Source organism: Dendrobium catenatum, unplaced genomic scaffold, assembly GCF_001605985.2.
Source record: "Dendrobium catenatum unplaced genomic scaffold, ASM160598v2 fragScaff_scaffold_1059, whole genome shotgun sequence".
NCBI classification, from domain to species: domain Eukaryota; kingdom Viridiplantae; phylum Streptophyta; class Magnoliopsida; order Asparagales; family Orchidaceae; genus Dendrobium; species Dendrobium catenatum.
In genome coordinates, this window is record NW_021319521.1 from 407,166 (window position 1) to 427,324 (window position 20,159).

The 20,159-nt window shown below is 34.5% G+C and overlaps 1 protein-coding gene across 18 annotated transcripts in view; it reads left to right on the forward strand.

Moving 5' to 3' along the window:
• Positions 1 to 20,159, forward strand: part of LOC110102223 (phosphoglycerate kinase) — a 103,448-nt gene that overhangs the window by 75,173 nt on the left and 8,116 nt on the right. For 16 of the 18 annotated variants that reach the window (XM_028698261.1, XM_020830462.2, XM_020830449.2 and 13 more), the window contains 2 exons: positions 5,575 to 5,651; positions 5,734 to 5,783. In XM_028698261.1, coding sequence (XP_028554094.1) covers positions 5,575 to 5,651; positions 5,734 to 5,783 — 127 coding nt within the window. Of the gene's footprint in view, positions 1 to 5,574; positions 5,652 to 5,714; positions 5,784 to 20,159 lie in introns of all 18 variants that reach the window. The other 2 variants (XR_003701935.1, XR_003701934.1) reach the window with 1 other exon arrangement.

Consider the following 20,159-nt stretch of genomic DNA (forward strand, 5'->3'; position numbering starts at 1 on the left):
CAATTTATGTTTATGCTTTTATTATTCTACTAGACATTTAATGCATACTTTTATTTTGATATTATAAGCTACAAAGCTACAAATGATGTTACTTCCAATTTTTTTTGTAATTTCAAATATTATGCTTTGATTTCTTTCTTAATTTTTATGTATGATTTATAAATTATAATGACGTGTTTGCACTGTATCCATATCCTGTATTTTTAAGAATTGATGTGTCCCATATCCGTATCGTGTCATATTCATGTCGCCATATCCGTGTCGGTGTAACATAGACTGGGGCCCTCTGAACCGAGTGATTTTGCCGCAAATGACACCACGAGATAGCAGTTATGGCCATATCCAATATGTTTCTTAGTGACATCAAATTTTTGAGATATGAATCAATATGATATAATCGATAGGGCAAAAAGCGCTCTATTAGCTAAGATGGATTCAAATTTGTCCCCTTAGACAAACACTCACTTCAGATCTACAAGGTATTCTTGGACGAAACAACTCATGGTTGCTGACAAGGATCCTTCTGTCAGGTTGGATCGACTATCTCCTCTGACTAAGTAGACTAGGGACCATAATGGCATGGGACGACAGAACCATGGGATCTTGATCAAGTCCATTATCCATTCCACCACAATCCACTTTAAGTGCCAAATGGTGCATTTCCAATTTGAAATATCCAACTTCCATTATTTCAAACCCATGCTGCGACTATATGCCAGATAATGCATACTTTCTATGTATCTTATTGACGACTAGCCTTAATCGAAAGTTCTTTCTCGTGATCAGGAGGTGGAATTAACTATAGGGGCTTGCGCCTATAGGAATCCAGAACTCAGATCATAAAGTCCTTGCAAAATGAGGGCGAAATCTCTGGGCAGTGGAGGCCAGGGCTGAATTTTTGGATCCCACAATATTGCTTGTTATTTTTTCCCACATAACATTAATTTCTTTATTTACAATTAAAATCTTTAGATCTTGAATCTTGCTATTAAAAATATTTTTGTTATTGTTCCTTTAAGACCCCCATCTAATTCTAGGATATATTTTATTTTATTTTTCATATTCCACAAATTTATCTTAAAGTTCAAAATTAATAAGCGATGTTCTAAATATAAACTTTCACTCAGAATAGTGTTACAATCTTTTACAATCTAAACGATCTATTTTTCTTATAAGAAATTAATTAATCTGAGTTTTACTATATTTATCATTATAAGTGATGAGATGCTCATCTCTTTTTTTTTTAATAATGTATTAGCAATTTTAAAATAATAAATTAGAGCAAAATCTAATATTTTTCTACCAGCTTCATTAGTCATTCCAAAATCATAGCTACCATGAATATTTTTAAAATTTTCTACCACTTTACTAATATGTCTATTTAAATTTCCTCAAATAAACTTTTTTCTCAAGAGATATCATTTATTTTGATTCTTCCAAGTCATTCCAAAGTTCTAATTTTGAACATATATCTAAACCTACTTAACCAAAAACATAAATTATAATAATTTGGAGATTAAAATTATTCACTTATCTATATAGCAGTGTTAATCAATTCTCGAAACCGAGTATCTATTTTTCCCCCCAAAAATGTCATCAAAACCCAAATCGTTGTCTTCCTAGCTCCTCCTTTTGGGTTGTACATATACCAACATAGAGAGATAACCCAGAACCATATATATATATATAAAGTTTTTTGTTCTTCTAATTCTTGTTTTTATAGAATCTAGTAAGTAAAAAGTGAAGAAATTGCTTAGGAGGAATTGAATTAAAATTTTATTTTTTTATATATTTTTTATTTTATTTTATTTTTGTTTTTTTTTACTTGGAATTAAATCTATATGTTTTTTGTTTTTGGTTTTATTTTTTTATATATTTTTTATATATTTTATTTTTTTTTTGTTTTTTTACTTGGAATCTTTATATAATATATACATTATAGGAGAACAAAAAAAAAGACATTTAATCAAATTAATTATAATAAACTGAAGAGAGTCTAGTTGATTCTAATAATTATATCCCACAAATCTTCGAATCAGAAGAGGAAGCCCACAGCTGCAACCAACAAATTGTTGATCTGTCAAAATCGTGGTCCCCCTCGCCGTGTGATTCAACACCCTCCTCAAGTTGGGTTGTGCAGGTTGTACAATCCTAACTTGCAAACAAACTTATTAAGTAGAGAGCCCGATAGTGCCTTTGTTAGAACGTTGGTAAGTTGTTCATGAGTTGGCGTATATACTACAATTTCTAAGTTCTCTATTTTCTCAAGTATAAAGTGTCTATCAATGGTAACATGTTTTGATCTTTCGTAATTTACTGGATCCTTGGCCATACAGATTGCGGTTTTATTGTCACATTTCAACTTTATCATGCCTTCAATCTTTATTCCTAGTTCAATCAATACTTGTCTTATCCAAATGCCTTCACAAATAGTAACTGCTAATGCTCTCAATTTAGATTTTACAACATATTTTTTTTTGCTCCTCCATATCACTAGGTTCCCCCACACAAATGAACAATATCCTGTGGTGCATTGAGTGTCAACCTGACTTCTTGCCCAGTTTGTATCAAAATAAAGGATCAATTTCCTATATTCATTTTTTTTGAATAATAGTCTATTTTGATCAATTTCCTATATTTATTTTTCTTGAATAATAGTCCATTTCCAGGAGTGTTCCTAAGATATCTCAAGATTTGATGTACTACCTCCATGTGCTCCATAAGATTACTCATATATTGGCTCACCATGATCATAGTAAACCCAATATTTGGACGATTGTGGGAGAGGTATATAAGCTTTCTTACCAGACGTTGATATATTCCTTTATCTATTGGAAACCCGTCCTTTTCTATCCCAAGATCTTCTTAAGATCCATAGGTGTACTAGTTGGTCTGCATCCCAGCAGGCCGGTCTCCTTCATTAAGTTTAAGGTATACTTATGTTGGGAAACAAATATACCTTTGCTTGATCGAGCTATCTTTATACTAAGTATCTTAGTGATCATAGATCTTTAACTTCAAACTCTTTGGACAAAGCCTGTTTGATCTTCATTATTTCCTTTATATTATTTCCGGTAAGGATGATGTCATCCATATTTACAATTAGTAATGCTACATTGTTTCTTTCTACCTTCTTTACAAATAAGGTATGGTCTGTCTGGCATTGTCTAAAACTATGGCCTTTTACGTACTTTGAGAATTTTCTAAACCATGCTATAGGAGACTGCTTTAATCTATATAAGGATTTCAACAGTTTACACAGTTTGACCCTTCCATAAGACTTATGAACCCATTGGAATCTTCATGTAGACTTTTTCTTTCAAGGTTTCATTCAAGAATGCATTCTTGATATCTAGTTGATGTGGGGGCCAATTTAAATTTGCTGCTAAGAAAAGAAGAATCCTGATGGTGTTAAGCTTTGCAACAGGAGCAAAACTTTTCTAATAGTCTATTTCATAAGTCTGAGTGAATCCTCTTGCAACCAGTCTAACTTTTAGCCTCCCAACACTACCATTCTCCTCGTGCTTTACGGTGAACACCCGTTTGTAGGTCACAACTTTTTTTCCTGGTTGGAGATTTGTAATTACCCCTATTTAATTTTTCTACAACAACAACAACAACATCAAGCCTTTATCCCACTACGTGGGGTCGGCTACATGAATCCTTTTTCTCCATTGTGTTCTATTAACACTGCCGTTGCCAGGTCCCAAGTCCTGGATGAGAAAAGTGGAGGGTTGCGTTAGGTAGTCGACAGCCAGCGTAAAACTTATCGAACAATAATGACATGAATCCCTATTTAATTTTTCTCCAAAGCAATAGTTTCTTCTTTAATAGCCTGTCTCCATCCTGGGTGATTCAAAACTTCTTGAATATTTGTCGAAATCTACACATCATCCAACTTGGAAAGGAAGACTTGATAAGTGTCTGATTATTTACTATAGGAGATAATGTTTTCAATTAGATGCTTGGTGCATGATTCTTTCTAGCCATTTTATGACTCAATCTTCTGGTTAAGTGCATGATCTCCGGGACATTTCCATTGATACTGTTCAAACATATCTAATTGTTGTCAATAACGGGTTAGAGTATTAAAATATTGAGTTACTGTCATGTCTTCTTACTGGCAGTCGCGAATGATGGTCTCAATTGCGAAAAGCTCAAAAGTGTTGTCGGAACTAGATTAAGTCTCTTTAATGGTCTCCAATATTTCTTGGGTCATCTCCTAAAGAAGAAAGTTCTCACCGATTTCTACATTCATGGAGTTGATGAGCCAAGACATGATATGATGATTCTCTAGTTTTCATTTTTTGTAGACAGGATCGGTTTGCGGTGGCATTGGGGCTTTACTAGTGAGATAGTCCTTTTTCTCTCTCCTGCAAATAAACATTCTCACCAATTGAGACCATTGCGAAAATTTTTGCCTATTAAATCTGTGGTTTGTGATTAGAGATGGAAAGAAGAGTTGTATGCAGATCCATAGTTTTTGCTGTTTAGATCGGTGATATTTGGGTAGGATGATGAGATATCGCTATTCATGGACATGGTTGGGTTTCTTTGGTTGAAAGTGAAGATGAATTTTGGGCAAGGGCTACCCGTGCTTGAAGAGAGGCTATCGGTAGATGATGGAGAGTTATCGCCAGCTGAAGGTTGGAAGAAAGAGAGGAAGGTTTGCCATCGGCACATAGATAAGGCTTAGGATTTTCCTAAGCTTTGATACCATGAATAAATTATTTAGGGGAAATTGAATTCAAATTTTATTTTTTGAAGTGATTATATATATATATATATACTCTCTTGGAGAATAAACAAAAAAAATGACATTTAATTCAATTAATTATAATAAACAGAAGAGAGTCATTTAATCTAATTGATTCTAATAATTATATCCCCCGGATCTTGGAGTCAGAAGAGGAAATCTTCAATTGTAGCTCATGGTTACAGCCCACGGATTGCTGATCTGTCAAAGTCTTGGGCCCCCTCGCCTTGTGATTCAACAAAAGGAAAGATTTGTTATGACACTTGTGAGATGGACAACGGATGAAAATCAAAATGTCCATATTTGATTTCCTTAAAAAAATGAATAAGTAAACGTACTTAACCTTGAAATGCGATTTTCTTGGCAATGTTGTGAGGCCTTGCTCTGCGTATATATCTGCTTTAGCTTAATACAGTGGATCAATGATATGCACACGAGTTGCATACTAGCTGGGCTCATATATTTCTAGTTTATACTGCCTTGATTACATGACGTTGCTCGTTTATTCTGGAGATAGACGCTGTTACTTTTGACATGGTTATGTTTAGTATGTTTTGTGTAAATCACAAGGCTTCAAAACTTGGAAGTTAAAATTGAAACTTTAAATCACCGTTTTTAATTATTCCCAGAAGAAACGGTAAATTTCTTAAATCTGTGCTGTCCCTCAAACATGTCAATTTATATGGCACCAACATTACGATGGACTGAAGGAACAAATGTAAATAGTTGGTTATATTTTTAATCTTAATTTGTATTTGCTTCAAGTTCTGTTCAATATCCTGATAACTTTTCTGAGAGTTTGTTTAATAATGCTGTAGGAAACGGGTTATTTCCATTAAAGATGGCTGAAAAAAGGAACGATTTAAATTTTCTTGGACTGGAAATCAATAATAAGGTATATTTATCCCTTTCTGTTGAATCATGACTTTGATACTTCCATACAACTACCTAAATATAGTCATCATCAATTTATGCAGCTTGTCATGCATTGTCATGATGTCATGCTTAACTGCAACAGAAAAAATGTGTAAGGTTTCTCTGAACTAGATTTCAACTATACCGTTTAATAGTTTATTGAGGATTTCTTCTTTTATTTCATAGTTTGTTCTTTATTCTGGATAAACTGTGCTATCCGGATTTCGTGTTAATCAGTCAATTTTTTTTGTGTGTCATATATTAACAAGGTTGGTTTATATATTAACAAGGTTGGTTTGCCAATTGCACTGCTAACTTGATAAGTATTTGGTAAGGTGTACAAATGTCATGTTATTCACACACATTTTATGTGAAATGCAAATTTGTATATCGTGATTTGCTGAAGGGTATTGCTAACTTAGTTTGGGCGTGGTACTATAATCATGTTCTTTAGTTTATGAATCTTGTTTAATTTATAGTTTAGAAAAGTTTTTTTCATTATCCTATAATTTTATACCAGTTTGCCACATTGGTCAACATGCCATCGTGGTGGGTAGTGTATCTAAGTTTTTAAATGTTAATCATGATGTGCTCGTGGATTTAATACTGATATTCCTTTTTTTACTGAAATAATCATCTTTGTGAGCCTCATCCAAACATTTAATACTTATATTTGGGGGGGGGGGTGGTTTGGGGGTTGAATTTATTATGGTTTTGGCTTGCAGCATTGTCATTTTTTTTTTTGTTCCAACTTTTTTGGGTTGGATTGATGGTGGTCTCTTTTGGACGTGACCTTTTCACAATAGTAACCATGGTACCTTTGATCTACACCTCTTTCCTGCATGTTACATTTGCATTAATTTAATACACATATTTATATTTGATGAGTACAAATATTAATATTTAATGGGCTTCATTGGTCTTTAAGAGTATGAGTTAAGTTCTCTTTTGGAGAAGCCCAAGTGTCACAACAATTCAAGCAACACTTAGTCTAAAGCTCAATTATGTGAGCACAATTAATTTGTCATGTCAAAATTGCTTAGATAACTATATTGTTAAAAGATTGCATGATAAATTTTAATTACATTTATTGAAACTATAAAATATTTTCATTGGTTAAGATAGGTTCACTTGCAATGTTTAAAATTGCGTAATCGGGTATTGAGGCGTTTTTCGTTCTTGAGGCAAGGTGTAAGCCTCAAGGCTTTTTGAGGCGTTAAGTCTCAAAATTAAAAAATTGCGTAAAGAAAATGATAAATTTTGTATATACTAATGAGTAAATAATATATAAAACATAAAAATGCACTAGATATGAAGTGAAATCAAAATATCCCAATAATAAGACAACATGAAATATAGTTCAACTCAAACTCCATCTTTCCCAAATCACAATATTCTTTTCATTAACATATAATTCCATAAATAAATAGCAATGAGATATCACATAAGAACTCATTAGTCATCAGCACTGTCATCACTAAGGGGGTCTTCATTTGAATCATCATTATGATTAACTGCTCTCTCTCCTTCCTCTTCTCCTATAGAGTCCAATGTCTCCCAATCAGGTCCTTCCTCAATATCAGTTATCTTCCTCTTCTCTAAACATTTTTGAACAATCTCAAAATAAATAATAGTGTAATACATTAATTAAAGTCTAAGAAGACTATATTATTTATATAACTTTTTTGATTTGTTTTTGAGTTGTGGTGGATGTAGATGTTTTAAGACCATCAAAGAAATCAACATTTAAATATTCATCTTGTAATTCAGATAGCATGCAGGAAATCACTCATCATCAGATGCCACATCTTCGCAAAACAAAGGATTTTCATCTTCCATTAATTCTTTTTTTTTTTAAATTCCTATCTTTGAGTCTCCTATTGTACATAATATACACTAGTGAATTCATCCTCAATGTGGACAAGCGATTTCTCCTCTTTGTATGCACTTGGTTGTAAGTACTTCAATTTCTTTCATAGCTAGATGAAGAGCGTGTCAAGCCCAAAACTTTCATAACAAAATGCTGCAATTCTGGAGTCTCATCGCCAAATTGAATCCACCACTCAGCTAACGAGTCACGGGGTCAAGGGGCAGCGCCCCTGCAGGGGTTTCCGGCGATAGCACCCCCGGAACAAATTTTTATTGTAAGAGTGAAAGCACGGTGAAATTGTATTAAAAGCGCAGCAAAGCGCACCAAAAGCGCACTAAAAGCGCAACCAAAAGAGCAGTGAAAGCGCACCAAAATTGAAGCAAAAGCGTAGTGAAGCAAAAACACAATGACAATGGTAGACAGACTGATGTGGAGTCTTACTCAGCAGAATATGGAGGTCCTTATTGCAGAACCACGAAGAAGAAGAGCTTTCAGCGGTTGGTCGAAGGAGATTCTAGCCCAACTCGCGTTAGAAGATAACTCCAAGCAATAGGCGAAGAGCAACTCACGATGAAGGAAGTTGACGCCGAACGAAGAGGGAAAAAGGTCGCTCGAAGAAGAAGGGAGAAAACCTATTTTCGGAAAATGATGGAAGACCTCGTGAGGGTTAGTGATTCCGAACCGAACAAATATATATTAGGTTAGTTTTTTTTTTTAATTTTTAGAGACGGACACCTCTAAACCTTGAGGCGAGGCTCGCCTCAGTAAACATGAGGCGTACACCTCAAATCCTGAACTCATTGCGTAGGCTTTGAAGCTTAAAGGGGCGAAATTTTGCTGAGGCGCTCCTCTTATTGCGTAATTTTAAACCGTGTTCACTTGTAACCATTGAAAACAAACAAAAAAGGTTCATAATGAGTGGTCAACCACATTTAGAGCATATCATATTGGTGAATATTGTTGCAACTTAGTTTTCATAACTATATTTTCATATCATGTGTGTTTTTAATGATTCCAAAATATTATTGTATTGATTATTGTTTCTCCTAACATATATTGAAAATATTATTTTTGTTGTTTATGTGTACTAACGTTTTAGAGAAATCATACTCCAGACAGTTGAAGACATCTAGACAGATTAGACTAGGATTAATTGTATTTGAAGTCTGTACTTTTTATACTTTTCTTGAGTCTGAGAGAGTGTGATTGTAATTGGGTAACCGTGCACACACACACTGGGGGAGTAAAAAATTGTAATTTTTAAAACTAATTGCACTGTATGATTTTAGATCGTACGGGATGATATGGCTTGAGTGTTCCTCCAGAAAGCAGTTAATCGAACCATGCTAGGAAAATTTTCGAGGTCTTGTCCTTACTGCATGAAGTTAAACTGTATGAAGTTACCTTCATACAGAAGACGTCTAGAGTACGAGATAGATACATACAAGTTCGTTTCGACTAACTCTAATTTTTTTCTGAACTGTTTGTATTTTATGATCTTAGGCTCATATAGACGATGTCTAAAGTACAAAATGGTTGCGTATCTTTTCGTCCATACGAACATATAAATTTTTTAAATTGTTCGTATTGTACGATTCTAGGATCATACAGACGACTTCTAGAGTACGAAATGGACTCGTCCATTTTCTTACCAAGCAAACATGGTTTGATTAAAACATATTGTATTGTGAAACTATATATTGTATAATACGTTATCCGGAATATGAAATCGGTTCGTACTGAATCATGTTAGATGAATCTATTCAATTTTGTACTGATCGTATTGTACGATGTCAGTTCGTACACATGTCAATCAGAGTATGAAATCGGTTTGTATTGGAATGTACGAGCAAATTTTAAACTATTCATACGTACGATCTTCAATCGTATCGAATGATCATGGATAGTCAAATTGAAATTTTCAATTTTCCGGATAATTTTTCGTGCCTTATGTATAAAATATCCCAAAATTTGACTGTGAATGTATACTTCATCATTTTTTTCTTTGAGAGTAAGTGTGAGAGTGCTTTGGGAGTGTTTGAGTGCAGAAAAAGATCTTGCAAGTTTTTGTGAAGGATTCATAAGGTTGCCCAAAGGTGAGGATCTCGTTGTAAGTATTGTCGAATCTCTTCCTTACTTCTTTGAAGTTGCTCGAGAGAAGATCTTTGGAGAAGATCCGGTTTTCTGCCGACACCTAGAGGGTGTGAAAAGACGACAGTTCTCTGCCGACACTAAGAGGGTGTGAAAGGATGACGGTTCTTTGCCGATACTAGGAGGGTGTGAAAGGACGACGGTTCTCTGCCAACACTTGGAAAGTGTGAAAGGACGACGGTTCTCTGTCACACCGGGGATTGGTTGAAGAGAGGTGATTTGTAAAAGCTTCTCCGCATTACTCTGAGAGCATAAGGAGAGTCACTTTGGTAATAGTGCAATACCTGAAAAAAGAGTATTCAGGGAGTGAATGTAGGTCTAGTTGGACCTAACCACTATAAATTTCTGTGTTTTTATTTTATCGCAGTTTTATTTTTCTGCATGTTTTATTTTTGTGGTTGAAAAGTTTTAGTTTGATAAAAATTTTCATTGTGCTAAATTTTTAAAATGATTTTCTATAAAATTTCTAGGAGGTTTTTGTAAAATTATCAATTCACACTCCTCTTGGTTAGTATTGGGACAATTGCTTTAGGTCTAACAATCGATATAGACTTTCAAATGGTATCAGAGCTTACTTTCGAAAATTAAGGTTTAGACAACTTTTTGAAGACAATCATGACTACTTTTGGAAATCGTAACGCACCTGAAGGGTTTTCGATCACTAGACCTCCCTTGTTTGATAAAATCCTTTTCGATTTTTGAAAAACACGTATGTTTATTTTTCATCATTCGCTTGAGCATCTGATGCATGCAAAGGGGGAGTCAAAATAATATGAGAATTTGTTTTGACCCTTGGGCTACTGGTGCTCTCGGTTTGGGCCTTGTTTGCTTTGATTTGGAGCTAATTTTTGGGATCTACTTGGTTCTAGCTCATAAATGCTTAAGTTGTGACTTTAGCTCATTAATTCAAAAAGGTTTATCTACTAATTTCAGCTCATTATGTGTGAAAAAGTTTGGCTTTTCCCCTTCCCCATGTTGCCTTCTCGGTTTCCTCCTTGCCCTCTCAATTTCCTCTTGGCTTTTGCTGTTCCCGTGCTTTGCCCCTTTGTTTCCTGTGCTGGTTGGTTTCCCGTGCTTTGTCCCCTTTGTTTCCTTTGCTGGCTAGTTTCCCGTGAGCTGCTGGGTGAGGATTTCCGTGAAATGGTTCCCTGTTTTCTGTTCAATTTTTGCTGCAGCAGATTTGCTGTCTTTTCGCCTTCTATTTGTTGTTTTTTGGCCTTCTATTTGGTGTCTTTTGGTCTTTCATATTCCCTAATATAGTGACTGTTTAGCTTCTTTCTTTTCTTATAAATAGGAGATGTTTTGTATGAATAAAAAGGATGGTTATGTGCTGATTTTTGGAAAGAAACCTGAGGGTTTTTGTTAGAAAAGCTTGCAAGCTTTGTCCAACTCCCCTCCTTCATTTCCTCTTTGAGAAAGCTTGCGAGCTTGTCTCCATTTCTTCTCGGCTTCTTATCTTTTTCTTCTACCCGCAAGTTTACACCCCACTTGTATCTTTCTTCTAATGGAATGAAGAAGTATCATTAGGTTTTGTCTTTACATCAAACGTTTGTAAGCGTCAAAGTTTGTAAGTCCTTTTATTTTATAAAAGTAGAGTTTGTGTTTTGTTTTGAAAGTCATATTTTGTCTAAATTTTAGTATTTCATGTACTCTTCTAGTTCCTATGAAGAGTACTCTTTTTCTTGCAAAAATTTGGGGCCCTTCCCAAATTTTTGCTTGCATCAAATGGTATCAGAGTGTGGTTTGTCAAGTGAGTCTTGGTGTGTCATGATAGTTGTGTGTGAGTCTTGTTTTATGTCTTCCTAAGTAGTTTATTTCGTGTTTGTCTTCTTGTGTTCATAAAAAAATGAAAAAAACAAAATGAAGATGAGCAAGAGATCGAAGAATGCAATCCAGAAAATCTTGAAGACTCAAAACCAATGGACAGGTGGATTCCAACAGAAGGTGATTCAACGGATCCACTACAAAATGAGCTTTACAAGATACAGAGATGGATGAACTTATGCGATGAGAAATTCGAGAGAAGGAAGAAATTTCTGCAAGCTCAATTCAAGCAAGAGCGAGATGAAATCCTGAAGAAGTATGCGACAAAGATTCAAGAGCTAGATGCACTTCCTTCATTGCATCCTTAGAAGAAATCAAAAGACAACTCAACAGTAGATGAGTTTTCCAAGTAGAGGAGTATCTGATGCATGCAAAGGGGGGGTTAGAACAATATGAGAATTTGTTTTGACCCTTGGGCTGCTGGTGCTCTCGGTTTGGGCATTGTTTGCTTTGATTTGGAGCTAATTTTTGGGATCTACTTGGTTCTAGCTCATAAATGCTTAAGTTGAAACTTTAGCTCATTAATTCAAAAAGGTTTCTCTACTAATTTCAGCTCATTATATGTGGAAAAGTTTGGCTTTTCCCCTTCCCCATGCTTCCTTCTCTGTTTCCTCCATTTGCGTCGAAATCCGACAACTTCAAAATTTTCACTTAAAGTACGTCGCGACGCTTTGAAAAGCGTGCGAGGTCTAAAACGACGTTTTGCGGGTTTTACAGCTTTTGCTGTTCTCGTGGCCCCTGGCTGGTTTCCCGTGCTTTGCCCCTTTGTTTCCTGTGCTGGCTGTTTTCCCGTGAGCTGTTGGGTGGGGATTTCCGTGAAATGGTTCCCTATTTTATGTGCAATTTTTGCTGCAGCAGATTTACTGTTTTTTGGCCTTCTATTTGCTGTCTTTTGGCCTTTTATTTGGTGTCTTTTGGTCTTCCATATTTCCTAATATAGTGGCTGTTTAGCTTCTTTCTTTTCTTATAATTAGGAGATGTTTTGTATGAATAAAAAAGATGGTTATGTGCTGATTTTTGGAAATAAATCTGAGGGTTTTTCTTGGATAGCTTACGAGCTATGCCACTTCTTCCTCTCCTTGTATAGGAAGGCTTGCGAGCTTCTCCGCTCTTCGTCTCTACTTCTAATCTCTTCTTCGCTTTGCAAGTACCATTCCACATGTATCTTTCTTCTCAAAGCAAATGAAATGCCTGTTTAGGTTTTTATTATATAAGTTTGTTTGTGTCATTTGTAAGCTTCGTTTGTAAGGTGTCATTTTATTTTATAAAAGTAAAGTTGTTTTGGTTTATTTTTCTAATTTGTTGTATTTTATATTCTTTTGGGTATATTTGTGTTTTTTCTATTACCTAGAAAAGTTTTGTATTTGCTCGCAAAAATTTGGGGCCCTTCCCAAGTTTTTGCTTGCATCAATTAAAACTGCACAGAAATAAGCAAAACAACACCTAAAATCTGCATAGAAAACAGGGCAAAACAGCTGTAGGAAAACCTGCAGGTTTTTGTTGTTTGGAAAAGTTTGAGAGCTTTGTCCAACTCCCCTCCTTCCTCTTTGAGAAAGCTTGCGAGCTTGTCTCCATTTCTTCTCGGCTTCTTATTTCGTTCTTCTACCTGCAAGTTTATAATATAGAGATTTTGTGGCTGTTTTAATAGATGGTGAAAATTATGATTTTTGTATTTGCTCGCAAAAAATTGGGGCCCTTCTCAAAATTTTGCTTGCATCACTATTGTATGTGAATTTTAGTACATGAAGGATACACTAGGAAAACTAGACTTGTAGATGGAATTTGAACTGAAACACCGTTTGCTGATTGGACTGTAGAAGAAAAAAAATTAGCTCAGTTAAATGCTAAATGTTTGAACAGTTTTTTCTGTGCACTTAAATCTGAAGACTATATGTGTCTCTACTTTGTGTATGCTCTTGGTGCTGTTGTAAAATTCATAGATCATTAGGATCTTGTTCAATAAAGTGTTTGTTTGGTGTACTGATGTGACAACCTTTTTGATACATCTATAGTAAGTGAGTGTCATTATTGTGGTGTGAATAAGTAGGGTTGATTTAGATGAATTAGTTTAGCGATAGAAGGCTTTTTACAAAAGGATGACTATTGAGAGTTATTGTTGAGTGTAGAGGGGCTAGCTTTCGAGTTATTGTACAACTTATCATTGTTCCTAGGAGTAGGATAACTCTGATAATATTTCATTTCTAAGGCTTGACCAGGAGCGTTCTCTAATGATTCAGGATCGTAATGGTTGACTTCTTTTGTAGTGCCATTCTTAGTCTGTTGATGAACTTGCACAAAACTACCCAGGGCTTTTGATGATAGAAGAAAAGTAACTAGTTCTTTGAACTAAAAGTATTCATTAAAGATTATCCATCATGGTTGAGGTTATTAGTTACTCGACAAGTAGTCTTTGTGAATCATTGCCATTTCAATTAGGTGTTACACCTAGGCTATCTAAAACTGTTATAACTTTGACTTAATTACAGACGAGGAAATCCCGCGTCTCAAATAGCTAATGCAAAAAAAGGCATATGAATTCTATTTTTCATCTATAGTATGTGCTTTTATTTAACCCTATTATAGTTCAAGTTAATCATCTTCTCTTCATTATCTAAGATTGTTTTGATTATTAATTGTCTTGACATAATTGAGATGGATAGCTATCTTGAGTTCTTGCATCAAATTCCTCTTCATAAATAAAATTATTATATGCTTGAGGCTCTTTTTTTTGAAGGATAGTTCTCATTCATGACCCTAAGATTATTTTGTTGGAGAAATTTGGTCATACTCAACGATTTGTATATTTTGTGATCATGCATGACATAAAAAATAATATATTATCCCAAAGGATAAAAATACGATTTCACTACAGACTTAATAACAAAATTTATAATTTTAATTTTAACAGAGATTTGTCCCTATTCAATATTTGGTTGAATAGGGTTTATTTTATTCTGGGATTCAGATGCCCCATAGGGGCAAGCCCTTCTCAAGCATTTGGTATTTGAGAAAACTTTTGATTAAACTAATGATTTCTTTTCTTTGAGAGTCATCAAAATATTGACTAATATTTTCATTTTAAAATTCATGAAATTCTTATTTAAGGATTTGTTAATTAGGAATTTCAAGGATGTAGTGATCAACTTTAATTAGTTTTTTTGGAATGAGAGTCAAAAGGAGGAAAATGTTTGAGCACTAGATTTTGAGGAAGCTTAGAGGTGCTCGAACTATTATATATTGAGCTCTATATTTTAAAATTAGATTTTTGTTTAAGTTGACTATTTTAATTTAGAATATTAAGGCTTACATTCCAACAACATATATTGGAGGAAAGGTGTAGAAGGTGAGGGCTTATGAAGTGACTGAATTCAACAACTGCTTCGAACCGTAGAATTAAGGTGAGAACTACTTAGGGGTAGTGCCTTGAACCTAAGTCTAATGTAGTACAAATGGATTTATGAACTACACCTCACCTAAGGCATAGCCAGCTCGAACTTTTAATTTACTGCTTTGCCTGGAAAGAGCTACCAGCTAATCCACCTAAACGTTTTTAAAACCATTAAATTACATTGTAGGAGTTTTGATTTTTCTACGAATACTCTCGATTAACATAAAGGTAGAAATCTCATTTGAAATTTTCGGGTGGTATGAAAGAAATAAGAAACCGTCGGTCAGAGGACACGTACCACGTGCTTAATGGCAGGAGATTGTTTGAGAATGAATCCTAATGAAACACCCCAATATTTTCTTTTGTGTTGGGTTTTACATTTTAGTTTAGAGAATATTTTAGTTTGAGTCAATATTTTATTAGAATTTTTGGTTTAGATTTTCGATATTAGGGAGTTATGATTTCGAATCCCCCCCGGATCTTAAATCTAAGTTAGACACTAAATGATAGTAACCCAAATTTAACTAATTAAATGCAAATTTGGGTTTACCCTTGTCTTCATTGGAGTGCCAGCTACGCTAAACCATCTAGACGCTTTAAAATCACGAGTCTGGTCTTTATGAAAGATGAATAAGCTATTATTTAAGTTTTTGGGAAATTGAGGTCGACGTCTAGAGAAGGTCATAATTGGTCTCTTTATGTAGGATAATTATGTTCGAATGTAATTAAAATTTTAATTATTTTAGGTTGTTTTAATGCAATGCATGTTGATCGACCTTTGTATGCAAAAATCATAATGTTGAACTTTAAAAATTGGGCTTAAAAATAGATTTATCTTTGAAATGCACAACATCCTATAGATAGAGCTGCACACTAATAGGTCCGGTGGTCTTCCACGATCCGCAAGCAGAGAGATGCCTAACAAGGAGGAGAAAGTAAAATATAAATGCACGAGTACTTCTGGGTGTTCCTGGGCTTACTTAAATATCGTTTATTTTTCTATGTAATCTTAAAAATATTATTTATTTATAAGTAGAAAGATTTTAACATTGACCTTAAGAGCCTAAAAATTCTTTCTAGGCTAAAACAAATCATGCATTCAAGAAAGAAACATATAAAAACATGTAATTTATAAAGCACAAACAATGTAAGCTCTTCATCAAATCATATATAAACAAATAAATGTAAAGTCCATATGACGAATGCCATTAGTTTACAACCTAGGGTCTACAAAAATTAAAAATGGTTGGGCACCATTGTCAACAACTCAAATTCTAATCTTATATAATGACACAAGTGTTAGAGTGGGGTATTTTCCTTCTTCATTTCTTCAACTTCTTCCCTCATGCTCCTTGGATTCATTGGGTCCAGATATCCAAATGAAAAGAACCCCTCGTAGGATTGTTTATTTTCTCTTTGGACTTCAAACTTTACCGAAATTTGATTCTTCAAATAGAATGAACTCTTTCCCGGAAGGGGATGGGGATGTTCCTATAATATCCATTTTTTTATGTAAGTGCATAATTTTGGCATAAAATTTCCCCAAGACTCACTCCACACCCAAAGCATCAAATTTATTTTATTCGAAGCCTATATATTTTTTTTAAGTATTTAAATTTAGACATTTAATTAAGTTGATTTATTCTTAACAGATGGTTAATTAAATGGATATAACTGATATCAAGCAAATCATGAGTGTTGTACAGTTCAGTTCCATTAAATAATTAAATAGTCGTAGCAGACAAATCCACTTATATCAGCATGCATCAAATCAATTGCATCAAACGGCTGAGATAGCTTAGGAATATTGTAGTGGAAAAAGCATTAGGCTTATAATATTATATAATTACTGCACTTGCCCATTATATTCCTCATACATTCCCGTCACTTTGTTCTATATCATTTGGAGTTCAAATGCTAGCAGTGAGCAGCAGAGGGATCTACGAGAGCTTGCTGGGGCTGCTCCTGTACGCTGTTGTGGAGACTTTTGATCCTATGATCCTATTACTAGTTCAAGCAGGTAAGAAAAACTTCAACATCTAGCCTATAGTGTTTTGAAATGAATATTGGCTGAAATCTGTAGTTGATAGAAGAGGGAATAGAATATTATGTGCTGAAATTTTATTACAGAAATCTGAAATGTATACTTTAGATGTCAGTATGCAGATTTTTGAAATGGTATGAAGAAATCCGTATTTCTTAAGTTTGTATGGCTGAAAGTTGTATTGTTGTAATTGGGCAAGAATTAATAATTTATAAAACAAAATCAGTAGGGAGAAAGATAGGGCTATGGTAGACTTGCTGAAATTTGTTTTTGTGTTTTAAAAGATTTGTTTTTTTTAAATGATCTGCAGTTGTTGAAAGCAATTAAGAAGGGCGGGAAAAAGCTAAAGACGGTGGAATAGAGAGAGTTAAGACAAGATTATTGTTAAATGAGGAGAAATGTAGTGGAAATAGTGTACAAAAGGAAAAGAGGCCACGATACTTTAGGTGAACCAAATTACCCGACCGTCTTGGAAAACGAGGTGATATACTTAAACAATGCTATATGAAATAATAGAAAATTTTATATACTTGTCAATTTATATTTGTTATGTTTACCGTAGCATTTATTTCAATTTATTCAAGTATATTCATGTATGAATGAGTACAACAGCATGTTATGATGGTTAAGAAAAGGAATGATAATAGGAATATTAATAAGTTATAAATGGGGGATAGGCCCGCACCAGCAAAGGCAGCAAAGGCGAAAGACCTGACGAGGTAAGCCTACACTCTCGAAATTCTAGAAGTTGGGGATTGGGACCTAGCCTTGAATGAGAGAGCAGCACCAATTCTAGAAATTTGGTATTTGGACCCAATCCTGAATTGGAACATTGGATGGGTGCAAAAGCTTATAGCCATTATATAACTTATAGATAAATGCTGAACTGAAACATAACAGAAAGTGATGTTATATATTTCTTATGTTTAGCAAAGAATTTTACATGGGTTTTATATTAATGGTTAACATGGTTAGAATTATTTCTTTTGCATTGATTGAGTATTTCATTGAGCATTGGCTCATTGGGCAGTGGTTATACTGCAGGTAAGGGAAAGGAGCCTGTAGGGCACTAGGCGAGAAAGAGGTGATCGTCCATTTTTTGTGTAAATATGTTTTGGAGGATATCTGAAGAATAGCTGTATAAACCTTTGGATATGTAAGTAAAGTTCAAAAGTTTTTGTAGAGCTCTGTATTTGTTTTAATTATATTGATTTTCAGTAAGGTATATTACATGCTGCTATTATTAAGTGTGAAGTTTGATATGTTGAAATCCTTCTCTGTTATACTCCAGTTTGGATGTTAGAGGGCGAGCCAAACTGGGGCGTGACAGAAATTGGTATCAGAGCCTAAATAAAATCAAATGGAAGCATAATTGGAGTTAGACCATGAAGTAGGATGAGATATTATGAATCTGATATATATATATATATAGTTAGAACATGATGGGGGAAGAGATAATGTATCTCATATATATATATATATATATATATATATATATATATATATATATATAGAGCTATAGGTTGAATAAAGTTTTAATGGAAGTATGCCTAACATTTTAGTATAATAGCACGTGTGCATAACAGGCTTATTTAATGCTTTGAAATGATTATTTTTACTAATATTAGTATATGTATTATATGAATTATCTATATGTTACAGATAAATATGTCTGAGGAGTTGCCAGAAAGAATGACTGGTCAATCTTCCAGGCCAGATACGGAAACAGGAATGCATGAGGGAAACAAGTCTAAGCAGCTTCAAGATATTGTGCAATTGATTTCACAAGTGGTGGATAAAATGGCATCTATGGAGAAATCTTCTACTAGCAGTGAACCTAGATCAAAAAGTGACAGTGAGGTGGATCGACATTTAAAATTATTTCAAACTTTTAAACCTCCAGCATTTAAAGGTGTAAATGATCTGATAGTGGCTGATGACTGGTTGTTGAAGATTGGAAAGATTCTAGATGGTATGATATGTCCTGAAAATAGAAATGTACCATTGGCTACATTTGTGCTAGAAGGAGATCCGGAAAGGTGATGGCAAGCACAACACAGAGAAAAATTTGGACAAATGCCTATCACTAGTATACATTGGGAGGATTTTTTAAGGGTATTCAGAGACTGGGTTATTCCTTCTTCATCCAGACTAGCTCTACAAGACAAATTCTTCAATCTTACTTAGGGTTCCAAGACAGTTATGCAATATGAAGCTGAGTTCACTTCTTTGTCCCGTTACGCGCCACACTATGTCAGCACCCAGGAGGAAAAGTGTCACAGATTTTTGAGAGGCCTAAGGGATCATCTACGACTTGCATTGGCGCCTTTTGATATAAGTGAATTCTCAGTATTAGTGGAGAGAGCCAGGAGAATTGAAAATGAGCTGAATTTTCTAAGCATAGTCTGGAGCAACAATAAATAGGAAAAAGGAAGATATTTGAAAAGGACGATTGATTTAGAAATAAGAGGCCAAAGTTGGAGGATAAGCAAAATCTGGGTTAGCTTGAAAAACCTTTGTGTGAGCAGTGTGGGAAGCAACATTTTGGTCAGTGCTTGGTGGGATCTGGCCGATGTTTCAGATGTAGTGAGTTAGGTCGTCGCAAGGTAGACTGCCCTCAAGAGAGAAGACTCAATGCCAGGCCACAAGGATATCAGGGGTATCAGGAACAGACACAACATAAGAAATATCTGGAAAGTAATCAGACAAGAAAAGCTTAGTTTCAAGGAAGGCCAATAGTACAAGGAAGACCACCAGTTCAGTTGAAAGGAAAAGCATCAGATGTTAAAAGAAATCAACCTGTGAAAGCTAGAGTGTTTACCATTACACCCCAGGAGGCCAAAGATTCAGAGGAAGTGGTTACAAGTATACTTTAGATTTCTAACAAGTTTAGTAGAGTTCTTTTTGATTATGGTGCATCCCATTCATTTATTACTGAAGAATTCTGCTCTGATTTATCTATTGAGACTGCATGTTTTACGCCTACCTTATATGTTAAGATGCCAATGGGGATAGTTTGCCTGCTAATAGGATGTGCCTTATAAATTTGAATATTCAGGGTTACAAATTTCCAATGGAATTGATTATAGTGCCTATTAAAATGTTTGACATCATCTTGGGAATGAATTGGTTAGTTAAATATTTCGCTATAATTGAATGCTGGAAGAAAAGAATAAAATTTAACTTACCAAATGTGAAGACCTTTTATTTC